The 19005-nt window shown below is 41.7% G+C and overlaps 2 protein-coding genes across 2 annotated transcripts in view; both read left to right on the top strand.

Annotated features, from left to right (window-relative positions):
- The window catches only part of LOC143102228 (polyserase-2-like), a 35813-nt gene extending 34758 nt beyond the window's left edge, over positions 1-1055 (top strand). The window contains exons 17-18 of the mRNA XM_076265700.1: positions 185-324; positions 546-1055. Coding sequence (XP_076121815.1) covers positions 185-324; positions 546-1055 — 650 coding nt within the window. The remainder of the gene's footprint in view (positions 1-184; positions 325-545) is intronic.
- Positions 1056-1440: 385 nt separating this feature from the next.
- LOC143102227 (sushi, nidogen and EGF-like domain-containing protein 1) lies at positions 1441-2815 on the top strand. Its single transcript, XM_076265699.1, has 4 exons — positions 1441-1530; positions 1874-2152; positions 2272-2361; positions 2801-2815. Exons 1-4 carry the CDS (start codon positions 1441-1443, stop codon positions 2813-2815), a joined length of 474 nt encoding a protein of 157 aa, XP_076121814.1.
- Positions 2816-19005: the final 16190 nt, after the last annotated feature.

Genomic DNA, 19005 nt, shown 5'->3' with positions numbered 1-19005 from the left:
TAACTTATCAATAAGCTAAATCAATCCATTTGAATTTAATTGAATTTCCCCTAGGGATCAATAAAGTATATCTATCTATCTATCTATCTATCTATCTATCTATCTATCTATTTAACAGGCCATTTAGCACCCAATGTAGTTTATCATGAGTTAGTCATAACATGGATGCTTCCTTGTGTTGCAGTGCCCCTCCCCTCCCCACAGACCTTACAGGAAGTGGAGGTGTTGGTGGTGGGAAACAAACAGTGCAGCTGCTCTTATGGAGAACTCACAGACAACATGATCTGTGCAGGTGTGCCCGCAGGTGGCAAAGACGCTTGCCAGGTAAGACACCATTTCATCGCAGTTTACTGTCTTGCTCGTCACAAAATTGCCGAGTATGACATCATTGTTCAGCATTAGTGCCTTGTAGCAAGTCCTACATGTAGGGTTCTTTCAAAATCCGCATGAAACCACCTAAATCATATTTTATGTCCTTTGTCCTTTTTTGGACTCTTTTCTAACATGCTTGTACCGGTAATTGTTTTTCTTCTTCAATATTGTAGGCAGATTCAGGAGGGCCCTTGGTGAGCAAACAGGACCCTGTCTGGGTTCTCTCTGGGGTTGTAAGTTTCGGGGAAGGCTGTGGTCGCCCCGGTTACCCCGGTGTTTACACGAGGGTATCGCGGTACCAGGACTGGATCACCTCTTTCACTTCAGAAGACCTGCCGGGCTTCGTACAATTTGATTCTGAGGGACCCGACACAGACAATGACTACACCTGTCCCATCCCAACACCACCAGGGCCCAGCACGCCATCAACCACTACAAACAGGCCTTCCACCACTTTGCTGTCAGACACAACACCCATAGCCATAACTGCAACCACTACAAACAGGCCTTCCACTACTCCCCTTCCAGTGACAATGCCCACCACTGTTTCTATGACAACAACTACTACAACCAACATCAGCGGTATGTCGACAGTCACAGCAATGACAACAACATCCAAGATCAATAACAGTCAGCAGCCATCTCTAACCATACCATCTCAGCAACACCTACTCATAACATAATGCAGACACCAAACTAGCCACAAACTGTCTCTTTCAAAACATAATGCAGACACCAAACTAGCCACAAACTGCCTCTTTCTAAACTTAATGTAGAAAACAAACTAGCCACAAACTGCCTCTTTCTAAACTTAATGTAGAAAACAAACTAGCCACAAACTGCCTCTTTCTAAACTTAATGTAGAAAACAAACTAGCCACAAACTGCCTCTTTCTAAACTTAATGTAGAAAAACACTTAGGCTCTTCACTCCTCCAAAAAGGAGCACCACAAAACACTTTCTTGCACACTCGAAAGTATACGATAACCATATGTATAGTATCTATTGTATGTTGTTCTGTTTGTTTTTATCTATAGGTACATTTTATCCATTTGGAGATGAAAGTACTATGAGCCCTCCACAGCAGAACGGCAGTTCCTTACTGATCTTCCTGGAAGGGACATTTAAATATTTTGGCCTTGCTTACAGCCAGATATATGTAAGTTACAGTTACACACACACACACACACACACACACACACACACACACATACACACACATACACTAACACACACACACATTATGTAACCTAAAATTAGAGTGTGTGTGTGTGTGTGTGTGTGTGTGTGTGGCACACATCAAGCCTGACATATTTGATCACTATAAAGGCTATATTAGGTACATGGGTTATGGGGTCAAAGGTCAAGGTCACATATGAAATATTGCTGAAACACATTGAGTGATATCTCCAACACTGATATATTTACCCATCATAAATGATAGTTGACGTGATTACACACTCAAAGGTCAGATATTTGAATGGTCTGTTTCTATATGACAGCTGAACAACGACGGCTATCTGACCTTTGATGGGTCCACACCTCAGGAGCCTCCCAGCAGTTTCCCTGCACACTCCAACACGGACGTCCTCGCCCCGCTGTGGGCAAACTTAGACAACAGGGTTCGAGGAACCATCTCTTACCAGCAGGTCACTAATGGCTCCATTCTACACCTGGCCACTAGGGACATAAACGAGTACTTCCCGCACCTCAACTTCTCTGCCTCCTGGGTGTTCATCGCTTCCTGGGAGAAGGTTGCGTACTCCTCCCAGCCAGAGTCAGTAAGTCAGTCCTGTGTTATAGTATTGTAAAACATAAAATATAAAGGTTTTTAGAGTGGCTTGAATAAAGTAAAAAGGAAAGTGGTAAATGTCTTATCATATGTTGTATCATCTCATAGGAAGCATCATTTCAAGTGATTTTGGTGTCAGATGGTGATTTGTCATTTGTCCTTATGAACTATGGAGACATAGCATCTACTAATGCCCTGGTGAGAAAGCAACATTTTAATGTACATGCCTATATGCTTAATTGTACTTAGCTTGACTAACATGTTTTGGTTGGTATGTTTGCTGTATCTCAAAGCAAATTTGTGTTACCTAAATTAATTTGATAAAAACAAACTAACTGCAAAATAATCATTTTAATGTATGTGTCTCTCTGGCTTTATTTTTGTTTGTTACTTTGATAACTGGGTTTACTATTTATATTTTCTATTTTTGTAGTTTGGTTATGACACAGCTGGATCCTCCCACTACTTTTCAGTCCCTGTGAATAGCACAACAGACCTCCGTCACACAAGCAATGTTGACCACACAGGTCGCTGGGCATTCCGCACGGATGAAGGTTATTTGCTTTTAAGCAATAATTTATGATTCATTAAGCTGTAACAGAGTGTAGTCATTTCACATTGCCTCTCTTGTCTTCAGATATCTAACGCATAGTTTAGCTTTAGTTTAGAGGAGTTCAATGTTTAATGTTCATAAATAGGATAAACCTGATAAGAAAAAAAATGGTGTTCCTCAAGGACCAGTTATTGGTCTCTCTTCTATTTGTGAGACTAATACTGCATATCCCCCATATCCACACACCTGAAGTGCGTACAAATTCACAGACATAAGCAAACTTTGGCAAACGCAGATAACTACTTCTTAAAAAGTTTGAGGAGGTAGCTCTCTGCAATCATACAGCGGAGCCGAATGAATGGATATCGTTAAGATGGAATGTTTACACAAACCTTTAAGAGAAAACATGTTGTTTGCTGAATTTGAACGCACTTCTGGTATGGTCCAGTGTTGTCAGGGTTGGCCAGTGGGCCAGTGGTTACATGCTCAAATAGCAGTGGACATCAAGTCAATTTAAATCAATGAACCATCAAATTGCACTGTTGTATCACTACAGTAGTTGTCTTAACTGACACATCTGGCCTAAAAACCCTGTGCATAAAGAATTCTCTATTGTTCCTAATTCCACTCTTCATTAGGGAACGCACCCAGTGGTCAGAGGTGTGGGCTTCCCACTTACCCTGAGCCCACCCCTGACAATAGGATAGTCGGGGGCCAGGACGCCCAACCAGGAAGCTGGCCCTGGCAGGCCAGCATTCACCGCTCTGGACGCCATGCCTGTGGAGGGTCCCTCATAAACAACCAGTGGGTCATCTCTGTTGCACACTGCTTTCTCAGGTGAGCTCCAAGATGTATGGTGTTGAGTGGAAAATGGAAGCAAATATCACAGGTGCTTTTTACGTCAATTTATGACATGTCAGCATTATCAGTGTTGATGTTGTTGTCCTTATCGATACCACTGAGATCGAATGTCTACTGTGGTAGAAATGTTGTAATGGTAATGGTCACAGTCACCATGGTCACAGAAGACATCTGAGCTCAGTGGTATCGGTAAGGAGCAGAGAATTTTCAGCCTTCTGTTCTAGTACTGTATAATAGTGAGGCCACCTGTAATGACCTTTATTAATTACTAGTGGGTACCTAAGATAAACATATCATGCTTTATAGTTAGGGTTAGTTACACATATGTTCTGACATGTTAAACACTAGTATTGACACCTTACTCACACTATTGCAGTATTTTGTATCGCTGACTGAAAATAAAATGTCTCTTAACAACAAAATTCTTTGTTTGCTCTTATTTGTCACAGTTCCTGTGACAAATTCTTTGTTCTTATTCTTTGTTCGCTCTTATTTGTCACAGCTCCTGCACAGCTCATCTGACTGTTTATCTCGGTCGTCATCGCCAAGAAGGCAGCAACCCCAACGAGGTTCGACGAGGTGTCATGGCAATCGTCAGACACCCTAATTATGACTTCATTACGTCTAACAATGACATAGCGCTCATTCGACTCAGCTATCCCGTCCGCTACACGGCCTTCATTAAACCCGTTTGCCTGGCAGCAAGCGCCAGTGTGTTTATTACAGGCACAGAGAGCTGGGTCACTGGCTGGGGACGCACCCAAGAAGGAGGTAAAGTAATTATAGATTAGAGTAGATCACATTTGATTAATCAGATTTGATCACACTTCACAAATGTTTATAACTTCTGATTGAATACTAGTAAAGTAATAAAGTAAACATTGTGTTGCAGTGCCCCTCCCCTCCCCACAGACCTTACAGGAAGTGGAGGTGTTGGTGGTGGGAAACAAACAGTGCAGCTGCTCTTATGGAGAACTCACAGACAACATGATCTGTGCAGGTGTGCCCGCAGGTGGCAAAGACTCTTGCCAGGTAAGAAACCAAACCGGTGCTGGTTTATACTGCCATGCCTTTGCCCAAAGCCTACATGTGACCAACATACTAGTGCTGGTTTATACTGCCATACCTTTAACCAAAACCTATGCTTAACCAACATACTAGTGCTGGTTTATATTGCCTTTACCCAAAGCCTATAAATAACCAGAATGCATGATGGACATGAGGGTCGTATACAACCCGAGCTGCATGGTGCCACCACCAACTGGGATCATGGAAGGAAACTGAAGCTAATTGCTAATTTCGTTGGGTGAATTGGATTTGTTTTCAATATTTTAGGCTGATTCAGGCGGACCCTTGGTGAGCAGACAGGACTCTATCTGGGTTCTCTCTGGGATCATAAGTTTCGGAAGAGGCTGTGGTCGCCCCGGTTACCCGGGCGTATACACGAGGGTGTCGCAGTACCAGGATTGGATCACCTCCTTCACCTCAGAAGACCTGCCAGGCTTCGTACAGTTTGATTCTGAGGGACCTGACACAGATAATGACTACACCTGTCCCAGTCCAATACCACCAGGGCCCAGCACGCCATCAACCACTACAAACAGGCCTTCCACCACTTTGCTGTCAGACACAACACCCATAGCCATAACTACAACCACTACAAACAGGCCTTCCACCACTTTGCTTTCAGACACAACACCCATAGCCATAACTACAACCACTACAAATAGGCCTTCTACCACTTTGCTTTCAGACACAACACCCATAGCCATAACTACAACCTCTACAACAAACATTAGCACGTCCTCCGCTACTTTACTGCCTACAACTCCATCCTCAACAATCAGTCAGAGCACAATGTCCAAGCACACAATGCCTTCCTCAACCCCTGATGACCATTCCGTCACTTCTAGCACATATCCATCCACTTCTGCCATTATCAAAACCAGCGTCCAATCCACAACACGTTCCTCAACAGCCACACTGTACACTTCAGACATGATCTCAACCTCTAATGTTGCATCCACTGCAGTCTCAAATACAGTGACATCTGACAGCACACACAGAACTGAAAGCTCTACCATTGCTACCTCAACATCTGTTGTTCCTCCTGGAACGGAAGCATCTGTAACCACAACTGCTGCTACCAGCGATGCTACGCTAACCACAGCTACTTCGGCATCTGTTACTTCTGTAACGGACGCTTCTGTAACCACAACTGCTGCGACCAGCGATGCTACGCTAACCACATCTACTTCGGCATCTGTTACTTCTGTAACGGCCGCTTCTGTAACCACAACTGCAGCGACCAGCGATGCTATGCTTACCACAGCTTCTTCGACATCTGTTACTTCTGTAACGGACGCTTCTGTAACCACAACTGCAGTGACCAGCGATGCTACGCTAACCACAGCTACTTCGACATCTGTTACTTCTGTAACGGACGCTTCTGTAACCACAACTGCTACTACCAGCGATGCTACGCTAACCACAGCTACTTCGACATCTGTTATCTCTGTAACGGACGCTTCTGTAACCACAACTGCTGCTACCAGCGATGCTACGCTAACCACAGGTACTTCGACATCTGTTATCTCTGTAACGGACGCTTCTGTAACCACAACTGCTGCTACCAGCGATGCTACGCTAACCACAGGTACTTCGACATCTGTTATTTCCCCTGAAACTGATGCTTCCATTACCACCACTGCTGATCCTTTTCTCACATCAGCCTCTACTGTACCTGAAGTGACCACCTTAACAGGTTTGTCTTCTTCGTCCAGTCCCTCTGTTTCTTTAACGCCACAGGCGACTACAGAGATAACCACAGCTCAAACCTCCACAAACACAATTAATACTATCTCCACTCCACTGCCATTAAGCACATCTATGACACAAATCCAAACAAGTGCCTCCACCATTTCTCAACCTACCAACACCCCAGCTGCCACTACACCCTCAATCACAGCCTTGCATACCTCTGCAGCTAGTCCCCTCACGGCCTCCTCATTAGTCACACCTTCATCATCTCACAGCACTTTCCTTCCTTCCGTCACCTCTCCGTCCTCTTCCTCAGAAACCACATCAAGTCCCAACACAGCCCCTTCAACAGACTCCAGCACCCTCAGGACTACCAGTCCCTCCTATTTTACCTCACACAATACGGCACCTCCAACAGGCTCCAACACCCTCAAGACTACCACACACAGTTCAGCCCCTTCACCAGACTCCAGTACCCTCAAGACTACCAGTCCCTCCTATTTTACCTCACACAATACGGCACCTCCAACAGACTCCAGCACCCTCAGGATTACTAGTCCCACCCACTTTACCTCACACAATACGGCACCTCCACCAGACTCCAGCACCCTCAGGATTACTAGTCCCACCCACTTTACCTCACACAATACGGCACCTCCACCAGACTCCAGCACCCTCAGGATTACTAATCCCTCCCACTTTACCTCACACAATACGGCACCTCCAACAGACTCCAACACCGTCAAGACTACCACACACAGTTCAGCCCCTTCACCAGACTCCAGTACCCTCAAGACTACCAGTCCCTCCTATTTTACCTCACACAATACGGCACCTCCAACAGACTCCAGCACCCTCAGGATTACTAGTCCCACCCACTTTACCTCACACAATACGGCACCTCCACCAGACTCCAGCACCCTCAGGATTACTACTCCCACCCACTTTACCTCACACAGTACAGCACCTCACTCTCCGACACCTGTAACTACATCCAGTACATTTGCCTCACCCTTTCCCCTATCTACTACAACACAAACCCTTTCTAAAGTCACAACTGCAGTTTCAGACAGTGTTTCGACTTCGGCATCTGGAGCCACCGGATCCGTAACCACTAGTAGCACCTCTACCATTCTCTTTTCTTCAACAGCACCCACACCCAGGCCAGACACAGGAGAACCATCCACCAAGCCTACACTCACAACCTCCACCTCTCCTCCGGGTAAGCCATGAGGAAATCCTTATCTTGACCCTAATGCTGATTAATCCAGTGTAGTCCTTGACCCTAGTAAAATATCAATTAAATACACTCCTCCCTTTGGTGCTCCTGGAGTAAGGCTAGTGATTGTCTGAGGCACACTGTTTATTGGGCTGGACACAGAGAATAAACAGCTAAAGGACTGTGATGAGAATCTTTTAGAATTTGACAAACAAGTGTATTGGAGCACTCCACCTTTGATGACATGACATGGTGTCTGTCAAGATATATTTGTGATATGATAATGTTATCCATATGATGCAAGGCTGCAAGGAAGGTGTTACGTAATAATGAACTCATAAGTTCCTCAGTATTTCACAGCACCATATCATAGCCGCCAATCCTCTCCTTGTTCCTTATGCTACGCTAACCCTGTCACCACCTACTTGGTCCTTATTCTACGCTAACCCTGTCACCACCTACTTGGTCCTTATGCTACGCTAACCCTGTCACCACCTACTTGGTCCTTATGCTACGCTAACTCTGTCATCATTGGTTCTGCCTAGAAACATGCGGCCGAGTCTCTGAGCACCTGGGGAGTGATGGCCTGAATCAGCGGACGTGGCCGTGGATGGTCTACCTAATGAGCCTAGGAAGTAGGATTAGCAGGCGTAGGTGTGGGGGGGTTCTCGTGACCAAAGACTACGTCTTGAGCTCAGCAGAGTGCTTTGAAAGGTACATTTTCCAGAAATGCATGCATGTGTGCTTGTGATTGTTCATACTGCGGATGAGTTAAGAAAGCCAGGTCGTAGATGAAAGACTACAATCAGATCAGGGTATGATTTGTTCCAGAATAAACTTTACGGATCATAACGGAATATAATACATGACTTCAAGAATCCATAGTGAAAACGTGTTCTGGTTGGTTAGTGGTCTGGTGGCATATGCCACACAATATATAGTTTGTTTTTTAAGCTTTCAATGTGCAATTTGAATACCATTCATCTGTTTACTCACTCAAACACTTTTCCCTATATGAATGAGTGCTACCACTAGAACACCAATACATCTATAGTACATGCCATCGATTAAATCATTAATCATCACAATATAATCCACAGCAGATCAAACCCCAATGACTGGCTTGCCCTGCTCGAGCTTCATCAGGACACTAATGGCTCTGTTAGCTTTTACACCGTGCGGTGGATATCGACTATCACCTTCAGCGTCCACACAGACGTGCCCAGGGTGGCCCTGCTGCGGCTGAAGAGGCCCGTGCGGCTGAGCGGACGCCTGCAGCCCCTGTGCCTGGACCTGGAGGACAGGCTGGCCCTGAGCCTCGGGTCCACATGCTGGGTCACAGCCTGGGAGAAGTCAGAAGGGAGCTTAAGTGAGTGTGTGTATGTGTGTGTGTGTGTGTGTGAATGTGTGTGTGTTAAGTGAGTGTGTGTGTGTGTGTGTGTGTGTGTGTTTGTGTTCAGTGTGTGTGTGTGTGTTAAGTGAGTGTGTGTCTGTGTGTGCTAAGTGAGTGTGTGTGTGTGTGTCTGTATGTGTGTGTTTGTGTTCAGTTTGTGTGTGTGTGTGTGTGTGTTAAGTGAGTGTGTGTGCATGTGTGTGAGTGTGTGTGTGTGTGTGTTAAGTGAGTGTGTGTGCATGTGTGTGAGTGTGTGTGTGTGTGTGTGTGCTAATTGTGTGTGTGTGTGTGTGAGTGTGTGTGTGTGTGTGTTAAGTGAGTGTGTGTGCATGTGTGTGAGTGTGTGTGTGTGTGTGTGTGCTAATTGTGTGTGTGTGTGTGTGAAGTGAGTGCGTGTGTGTGTTAAGGTGTTAAATGAGTAAGTTAAGTGAGCTAAGTGAGTTTTGATGAAGTGTTTTAAACTAGCTCTAATTCTCCCTGGCAGAACTGATCCAAAAGGAAGTACAAGCTAATTTGATGGGGTGTAAGAATGTATCCTCTCCTCAACTCATATGCACACAAGCTCTCAACTTGTCCCAGGTAAACATCCTGTATCATTTCTCAAGTCCTTCTGATTTGGTGCTGATTTTGACTGAAGTATAAACAGTACTGTCAAAATATAACAAACTTGAAATAAACATGGCAATGTCTTTGGTCGAGGTTGGACTGGCAATATCTAGTTAGAATGCTAACTAAGAATAATTTAGTAACACATTACATATGTGTTTTTGACATCAAAAATGTGGATTGTCTCGATATTCAGACCGGCGAGTGCAGCAGATGTTTGACTGGCCTGCTCTGTTTCTCCTGTGTCTCCAGGCTGCTTTAGGAGGGCCGGTGGTCTGTCAGTCCGGACAGCACTGGTTCCAGGTGGCTCTTATTCAGTCTCTCAACTCTTCCAGCGCCACGTCCACCATCTTCCCCCGAGTGTCTCTGTACAAGGACTTCCTGCGCAGCAACCTGGGCTGCATTCCTAGCCCCGTCCCCTGTCCATCTACCACAACGACAACAACAACAACAGTGGACGCAGGAGCAGCGGAGAGAGTCGCTCAGTCTCTCTTCCTCCTGCTCCCCTCTCTGGTCATCTCACTCTGTGTGATGCTGTCATGATCTGTCTGTTTTCCCTCCTATTTCTTATTGCCCAAACTTTCCAACAAAAATGACCAGTAATCTCTTCGTAATCTCCATTGTAATTATTCTGAGTTATGATGTCTGCAAAAACCTTGAGAATTTTTGGACTGATGCTTGTGAAGATGTTTATTTTCCTCTGCAATAATGAATATGTATGCCCAAAGTGAATTACGGTTGAAGAAAGGTATCCTGTGCATGGTCAGTGTGTACTCTCAAATTGTTGCCATTGCTATTTTATTACAAAAAGTATAAACTAAATGTTTTTTAAAGGATAAAATAAAATATAATTTTTGGGGATGGAAATAGCTGCTCAGTCAATTCTTTGCTGTGTGATTCTGGGCGTTTTTGGACCATTTTTCGACTAAAAACTCATGCTTTAATGCTGCATTCCAACATGTTGCATTCCAGAATGTTGCATTACAAATGTTGGTTCGCGAACGGAAAGGGAACTGGTTCTCTGTCGGTGAAAAAGGGTTAACTGTGTTGCTTACAGTACTCTTCTCTAAAAAGGCCCTGGTGTGTTGCATTATAGAGTATAATGTAGTATGAGATTGTGTAATTTCACCCACGTTACTTCAGGTATTGCGATTTTAAGTAAAGGTCTGGACATCTTATGTGCACTGACCACACATCACCACCTTTAACCAGGCGTCTAACAAACCCGGTATCCTTAAAAGAGGGTGTGAACAGTTATTTAATCAGTAGGTCAACTTTACAGGGATATAGTTACCCATGAGCCATTCAGGGAAATAAAAAGGACAGAAAATCGGTCTGAAAAGAGTGTCTTTAATATATTTGTTCAATAGTTGACACATAAAGTATATGATGACTTCCCAATGATGTTTCTCCAACTTTCATTAGTTCCAAGTTTTAACTGTACTCTGCCAGCTGTAACAGACAGTGTCTTGTTTGGTGAGATGAAGTCATCTGTGTTCAATTTACTCCTCCTCCTGTCCTGGTATTTCCTATGAAGGCATTCACATAGAACACAAGAAATGTATTTTAATTAATCATAAAATGGGCCTGATACTAATCACGAAGTCAGTAGTGTTTCGGCAGTGATTGCAGTACCAGTTTTGGCCACGATCTTACATATGGTTCCTTTAATTGAATACTTACATCATTAGGATTATAAGATCTGTAGAGGTCAGGTGACCCTGCCTGGTCCCCAGCAAATTGAGCATCATTAGGATACTAACAGAGATACCAGAGAGAGGTTGGTACTTGAGGAGTATTATTGCTGCATTCATTTTGAATCCCCAAACACATAACACATACTTGTTGGAGTCAACTGCAATGTTTTACATTATGTACTTACATTGTATGGATCATGTGGTCCAAAGACATCATCATGAGGTCCCAGTTTACTGAAAGGAGGGTGGCAGAGATATTGGATACGCTGGGGAGGGGAGAGGAGAGGAGGGGGTTAGAGCGGTGGCAGGGCACATGTAATCAATTAAATTTGGATTAATTGGGGGAAATCCTGGATCATGTGATCAATTATGGAATTAATCCACTGTAACTAAACCATTATAGGTAGTGCAACAAGCTTATGGCAATCATTTCCTATGACTAAAACATCAGAACAATTATAGACTCATTTACAGTGTTCTTGGAATTTCAGCAAAAATATGAGGGTTTGACCATTTGATTTAGTGATTGAACTCTAGTCATTCGGATGATGCTTTGCAGTGATTTCAATCTAAGGCCAGTGTGTGTTGCTACTAACCTCAGGTCCAGGAGGCCCCGGAGGTCCAACAGGGCCCGGCAATCCTCGAGGTCCCTTTAAAACAGCATCGATGAGAATATTCAAATTCACCCATAACACATCCATAACAATTCATGGACACACAGTGTTCATTCTGTTCTTAAATGTTTACACCGTATGTGTTCATCATCATTACTTACTCCAGGTCCAGGAAGTCCAGGCGGTCCTACAGGTCCTGGAGCGCCTTGAGGTCCCTGTAAACCACAATATACAATTACACACACAAAACACTTCATATAACATTCTACACATAGAACACTTAATACTATATTACTATATACTATATATCAAATTCTACATACAAAACACTCAGCTGTGCTCAATCACTAATTGTAAAACTTGTGAGGTCCCTATAAACTGCAATATTCTAAACACTAAACACAGTTGTGCTGTGTCACTTTTTATGAAAAGGGTACTCATTTCAATTATTTTCAAAACCCACGATCATTCTGCAAAGCATATGTGCATCTTTCAAGCAAACTTCTAAAATAATCACACAAACATTTCACCCATACTGACATGTCAATATTATTGTCTTTATGCATAGGTAAGGTGTACTTACAATTGGTCCAGGGGGACCCACAATAGCAACCTCCACAGATGGATCTGATTCAGACGTCTCTTCCCCCCGACCCTATGAGGGGAGGCACTGGTTAGACAGAGAGGCTCTGTGAGTACGAGGCTACGACACTGTCCATAATGTCCAGCCACGGACACTTAGAACACTTTACAGTTATGTGCAGAATAATAGCAGAGTGTTGCTTTATTGAATAAAGCTCAAAATCCTTAGAATAGTTGTTAATTCCATAATATCAATGCATTGGGAACACTGCACATTCATTTTCAAATCAAAACATGACCAGTGTTCCCAATGCATTGATATTATGAAATTAACAATTATTCTAAGGATTTTGAGCTTTATTCAATTTTTTAAAACACACTGCTATTATTCTGCACATAACTGTATGTAGCAGGGTATTCTGAAAAACAGATATTTTCCCCTCCGTTTTTAAAAAATAATTCAGTTGACACTGATGCTAAAAATAGCTGGGGAAGGGTGTCAAGAACATAATCAGAGATTTCAAACAAACGAGGGAACATCACTTCAAAATGAAAAACGGCATTTACCCCTGTTAACATGCTAACGTGAAACCAGAGTTTTCCCAAATCTCCACTTTGGCCGGAGTTTTCAGTGCTAAAACCTCCGTTTTCATGCAAAAGAAAGGCCAAACCACTTGAAAATATATGTGTTTTTCTTACGTGTGAATGAACTAAATGTACCAGTCTTACTAAAATAGCAGTATGAACAAACTAAATGTACCAGTCTTACTACAATCATACCGGATCTACCACCACTTACCTCTGGATCTGGACCTGTGAAATAAACAAAACAGAGAAGCCATGTTACTCTGAACAATATTAGTGGCACAATTATGTTGACAGTTTGAGTGGCAGTTTTTTTGACAAACAGAATTTTTTTTTTTTTTTTAAATGTCTTTGTATTATGAAATACTACTAATAATGTCATTGAAATCAATACCTTTATTTAATATCTACTGCAGCTTCCTATAATATTCACTATGATGTGTTAAATAGAAAGACAGTACATTGGTAAGGGTATCTAAATGCATAAACAAGCTCATCATTATCATACAACACAATAAAAAAGATAATTTAAAGATATTTTATTTTTACATCTACTAAATAGCTTAGGTCTCCAATAGACTCATCAAAATGTAGTTTTGATCATTGGAGAACAAAAAATAAATGATGATAAATACTCTCTACTGTTATTCTCTTATGCTTTCCACACCACCTCTGTGCATACAAGTGCCATTGAAATGAGTACTTACGGCCATTAACCATTAGCACTATTGCTGCTAATGTCAGCAATGCTAACTTGTCGTGCTCACGCCTGTACATGTTTTCTCCGCTGCTTCAAGTGCAACTGAAATAACTGAGCAGTTTGTCACTTCAATAACTACTTCCTCTCAACCTCTCAAGTAACGGCTCATAGAGAGATGGCTTTGTCAGTGGACCCATCATGTGATGTTGTTTCAAAGACTGCATTCTGTGCATGCATGCCAACATACAGTTTACTGCAAAAAGTGATATCTTACTGTGTGCTATAATCTTATATTATGATAACAAATCTAGTTAGTAGTGTTTTTAGTATAAGGATACGTACTTTGAGCTATCTTGTAAGATTATTTGACTTAATTTAAGAAGATTTTCACCTATTTTAAGAAATAAAAAACAAGTACATTTATCGGCCAATGGATTAAGACAATTTGTCTTTTAATCTTAAATCTCATTTTAAATTAAAGTTAATTTTCTTAATCCATTGCCAGATAAATTTACTTTAGTCTAAATCTTTTTAAGAAGTTATTGAAGCAAAATGGCTTGTTGAATTACATGATTTGAATAAAAACTCGTTATAACATCAGTTGAACACAGGATATAATGATTTTTTTTCCATTCATTTCTCAATTATTTAGTAGGTAATATTCAACCCATTATTTTTCAACCTCACAAATTCAGACTGGGAGGTAAACTTTGCACTTCATTTTATATTCTCAGGGGATTAAAACACTTTACAAGCATAACGGTATCAAATAAATATGTTTATTTAACTGACCAATGTTTAAAATGACAAATGGTCTTTCGGCCCCAGCCTTCGACTTCAAGCCAGCACTGGCTGGAAGGCATTAGGGGGTTAGGCAAGGGTTAGGGTTCAGTATGGCAGCGCTGCCTTGTAGTCGACGGTGACAGCACTGCCTTGAAGTCAACGGTGGGGGCCCAGAAGACCACCAAGCGTTAAATATATGCACGTTACTAATCTGCCTCCAATATCCTGGACGAAATTGTTAGCTAACATACTGTATAATGTTAGCTTCACTGACTGTTAGCATGCTAGCCATAGCTAATGCCAACTACAGGACTGTTATTTATGTATCTGCTCCCTGCTATGGTCATCTCTGCCTGTGGTGTTGTCATGATGTGTCTGTTTTTCCTATTCCCCTCTTAGCCCGTATCGTCTCTGTGTGACACAGTAATGACCTGTCTGCTGGATGATGTCATAAGGAAGTGAAGTAGGCATCAAGGTGATATAGTCACTGATATCTGGATTTTTGATTGGATGATCGTGATCATGGATGATTTAAGTATTTAATTATTTATATTTTTTAATTTATACCTGAATTCTCTTCAGCTCCTTGTAATCTTGAATTTCCCCTTGGGATCAATAAAGTATCTATCTATCTATCTATCTATCTATCTATCTAATCTCCACTGTAGTAATATTACATTCATATTAGCAGTAGCACCTATGGGTTTTGGTTCCCTTGCTAGTGCATTCAACTCCCAATCCAAGGTGTTGACATCTGCAAAAACTTGAGAATGTTTGGACTGATGCCAAGTAAACATGTATGTGTTCCTCCACAACAATGAACACTTTTGCCCAAACTGATGTACAGCAAGTTGAAAGCCTTAAATGTGTCCATAAGCCATCCAGGGAGATGAAAGGACAGAAGCAAAACATTCAGAAAATATTGCCTTTAATATTTGTGTTAAATAGTCACATAGAGTATGATGTTGTGAATTTCTATATGCTTCGCCAACTTCCATAAGTTCCACTCTGTTGTAACTTCTCGGCTGTAGCCCACAGTGTCTTGTTTGGGAAGATGAGCTCAGCTGTGTTCAACTTCCTCTTCCTCCTCCTCCTGCCCTTGTATTTCCTATGAAGATACACACATGGAACAGTTACCTCACACATGGCCATGAGACTATCAACACAGCTGTATTCCCTACCAAGATTACTCTCATGCAACTGTACATAAGGGAATTATGTTATTAATAATCAGCATCTCATTGTTAGATACATGCAAAATATGTTCATTGATGATAAAATAAAAGCTTTGACAGAAGTCATTAAATATTATTGCCCCCAGTGATCCACGCCATGTTACTTATACAGTATGTCACATACAGTACCTATACCTACAATGATAATTGAATAGAATACTTACATCTTTCAAATTATGAGATCTGTGAGGATCAGGTGATCCTGCCTGGTTACCAGCAAAGTGAGCATCTTTGGGATACTAACAGAGATCAGAGAGAGGTTGGTATTGAGGAATGATATAGTTGCATTAATTTTAAAGAACCCCCAAACTCATAAAATAAACTTTATTATTATACAGCTCTTCACAATGCTAGTAGAACGCTCCATTGACTTGAATGGGATTTCCCAACGTTCTACGGTGAAATAAATTAATGTAATTACCGCTGCAAACATATAATTACCGCCGTCAATGGCAACGGGTTTTGTGCTTTTGATACGTCTTTCATATCACTACGCAAGGACTGGAACTTCATTCAAACGTGAAAGCAGACGGTTGATCAGCTGTGTTCTAAAGAATGTTTGATTCAAGTTCAGCAGTGTGTGTTGTTGCGAACTATTTGTTTCTCAGCAAATGCCACGATGAACGGTAACAAATAGGCTAGGCTATGTAGGCTAAAGTCATATCGTGGGGAGTTTATTATTTCGGTTTGGTAAGTAGCCGTATAATAAGCGGGATAATGTATAGAACGCCGGTCATTATGGGAAAATAAGTCCCTTCAGGGCGAAACAAGACCCCTCCGCTGGCACGTCGGGGTCCGGTTCGCCCTTTCGGGACTTATTTTCCCAATAATGACTGGCGTTCTATACATTATCCCTTACATATATACATCTAGAACTAATTGAATCAAAACCTTAAATTGGTGGAGTCAACTGTGGTGTTGTAACTGTATGATGTACTTACATTGTATGGAGGGGGTGGTCCAAAACTGCCATCATGACGTCCTAGTTTATTGTAGGGGCGGTGGCAGAGGTAGTGGAAACGCTGGAGGAGGGGACATTATTTGGGGTCAATTAAGGAATTAATCCACCGTAACTAGCCTATTCGATGTCAACAAGCTTCTGCCAATTATTATTTCCTGTAACTAAAGTATATATATATATAATATATATATATATATATATATATATTGCAGAGCTGCCAACCCTCACGCATTCGATTGGTCTAAGAGCGTGTGGAGCCAATCAAATGAATGAATCTCACTCTCAATGTGTGAGAGTTGGCAGCTCTGATATATTGGCTTCTGTGAATTGCCAGCCATTGCCCATCTGTCTTGCTACTAACCACTGGTGAAGGAACACCTGGAGGTCCAATAGGGCCGGCCATTCCTCGAGGACCCTGTTAACACAGTATCAGTAAGAATACTCAAATTCACCCATAAAACATCCTCATAAAAATCAATTCATTTGGACATATTCTACTCTTGACTAAAACATAACTCTGAAATGTTTCCACAGTACTGTATGTGTTCATCAAAAGCTATGAAGCAAATACACAGATGTTGTCTTAGCATGCTTGCAAAAATGTTTATTAAATGTTAATGATCATAAACATAATTTCCTGCCCATAGTGATTTTACCACCACTTACACTAGGTCCTGGAATTCCAGGTGGTCCTGCAGGTCCTGATTTGCCTGGAGGTCCCTGTAAACACAGTATTCAATTATACACAGTCATTTCTGTGTCTTTTAAAACCCACCATCATGCTACAAGGCATTTTCATCTTCATCAAATAAACGTCTAAAATAATCTTCTAGAACAGTCTTTTGACCAACATAGACATTTTATTAATTATTATAGTCTTTATGCATGAATATGCTGTGCTGAATAAATTACCTACTCAACCGAAATTAAGGAGACTAATTTGAGATAAACTTGCATGATGGATCTGTGGTAGCGTAAGGTGTGTACTTACAGGTGGTCAAATTAAGGAGACTAATTTGAGATGAACTCGCATGATGGATCTGTGGTAGCGTAAGGTGTGTACTTACAGGTGGTCAAATTAAGGAGACTAATTTGAGATAAACTCGCATGATGGATCTGTGGTAGCGTAAGGTGTGTACTTACAGGTGGTCAAATTAAGGAGACTAATTTGAGATAAACTCGCATGATGGATCTGTGGTAGCGTACTTACAGCTTTTCCCGGGGCACCAGGCATCATCTCCACAGATGGGCCAATGCGTTCAGAGACGTCGTCCCCTGAACCCTGTGAGGGGAAGGACAGGTTTGAAAGAGAGGTTAGACAAGAGGTGAGACAGAGAGGTGAGACAGAGAGGTTAGACAGAGAGTATGGACATGTTGCTTTCCATGCATGTCCAGCCATTGACACTTTGACGTGTAATTTTCAGAGAAGGAAAAACAGCAGTGTGAATGAACTAAATGTACCAGTGCCAGTAAGATCATACCAGATCTATAACATCTTACCTCTGGACCTGAACCTGTGAAATAAATAAAGAGAAGTAATGTTACTCTGAACAACAGTAGCGGTAAATGTATTATGTGTAATCATTTCAGTGTTTTTTCTTTTCAGTGGTCTATTAGGAAATCAATATTATAACAGGGGTCAAATCTTTTTTTTTACTTTTTACTTTTTAAAATGTCTTCAATAAGATATAATACTGATAATGTCAGGGACACCAACAGCATGTAATATCTATTGAAATTCCTATAATATTCACAATAACATTTCATCAAAAAGACAGTAGCAAACATGAGTAATGGTCTGTAACTTCATTACAACGTCTATCATGATCATAAAACAATTTAGACAGCACTATTTAAAGTTCTTTTATTTTGATACATATCTACTAATAGTCCCCTGTGGGTATATATGTTCAAATTCACCACATAGAAATCCATCTATAAATTGGAGAACAAAAGAGAAAAGGTGCCAAATACTCAAATACTGTTATTCTCTTATGCTTTTTATACCACCTCTGTGCATACAAGTGCCATTGAAATGAGTACTTACAGCCATTAACCATTAGCACTATTGCTGCTAATGTCAGCAATGCTAACTTGTCGTGCTCACGCCTGTACATGTTTTCTCTGCTGCTTCAAGTGCAACTGAAATAACTGAGCAGTTTGTCACTTCAATAACTACTTCCCCAATTCAACTTCAACGGCTCATAGAGAGATGGCTTTGTCAGGGCGCCCATCATGTGATGTTGTTTTAAAGACAGCATTCTGTACAATTGTTATTGTTCTATTGAAAAAC

Source organism: Alosa pseudoharengus, unplaced genomic scaffold, assembly GCF_046254945.1.
Source record: "Alosa pseudoharengus isolate Yale_2024_CS ecotype anadromous, Long Island Sound unplaced genomic scaffold, YU_APseudo_1.1 YU_APseudo_1.1_scf_4, whole genome shotgun sequence".
Taxonomy (NCBI): Eukaryota; Metazoa; Chordata; class Actinopteri; order Clupeiformes; family Clupeidae; genus Alosa; species Alosa pseudoharengus.
This window is presented reverse-complemented; position numbering and strand designations above follow the sequence as displayed.

Excerpts from the sequence above, each read along its gene's own strand:
- LOC143102227 (XM_076265699.1), top strand. The coding sequence starts at position 1,441 with ATGAGCCCTCCACAGCAGAACGGCAGTTCCTTACTGATCTTCCTGGAA. Across the intron at positions 1,531-1,873 it reads TTGCTTACAGCCAGATATAT|CTGAACAACGACGGCTATCT; the intron begins GTAAGTTACAGT and ends TCTATATGACAG. Across the intron at positions 2,153-2,271 it reads ACTCCTCCCAGCCAGAGTCA|GAAGCATCATTTCAAGTGAT; the intron begins GTAAGTCAGTCC and ends ATCATCTCATAG.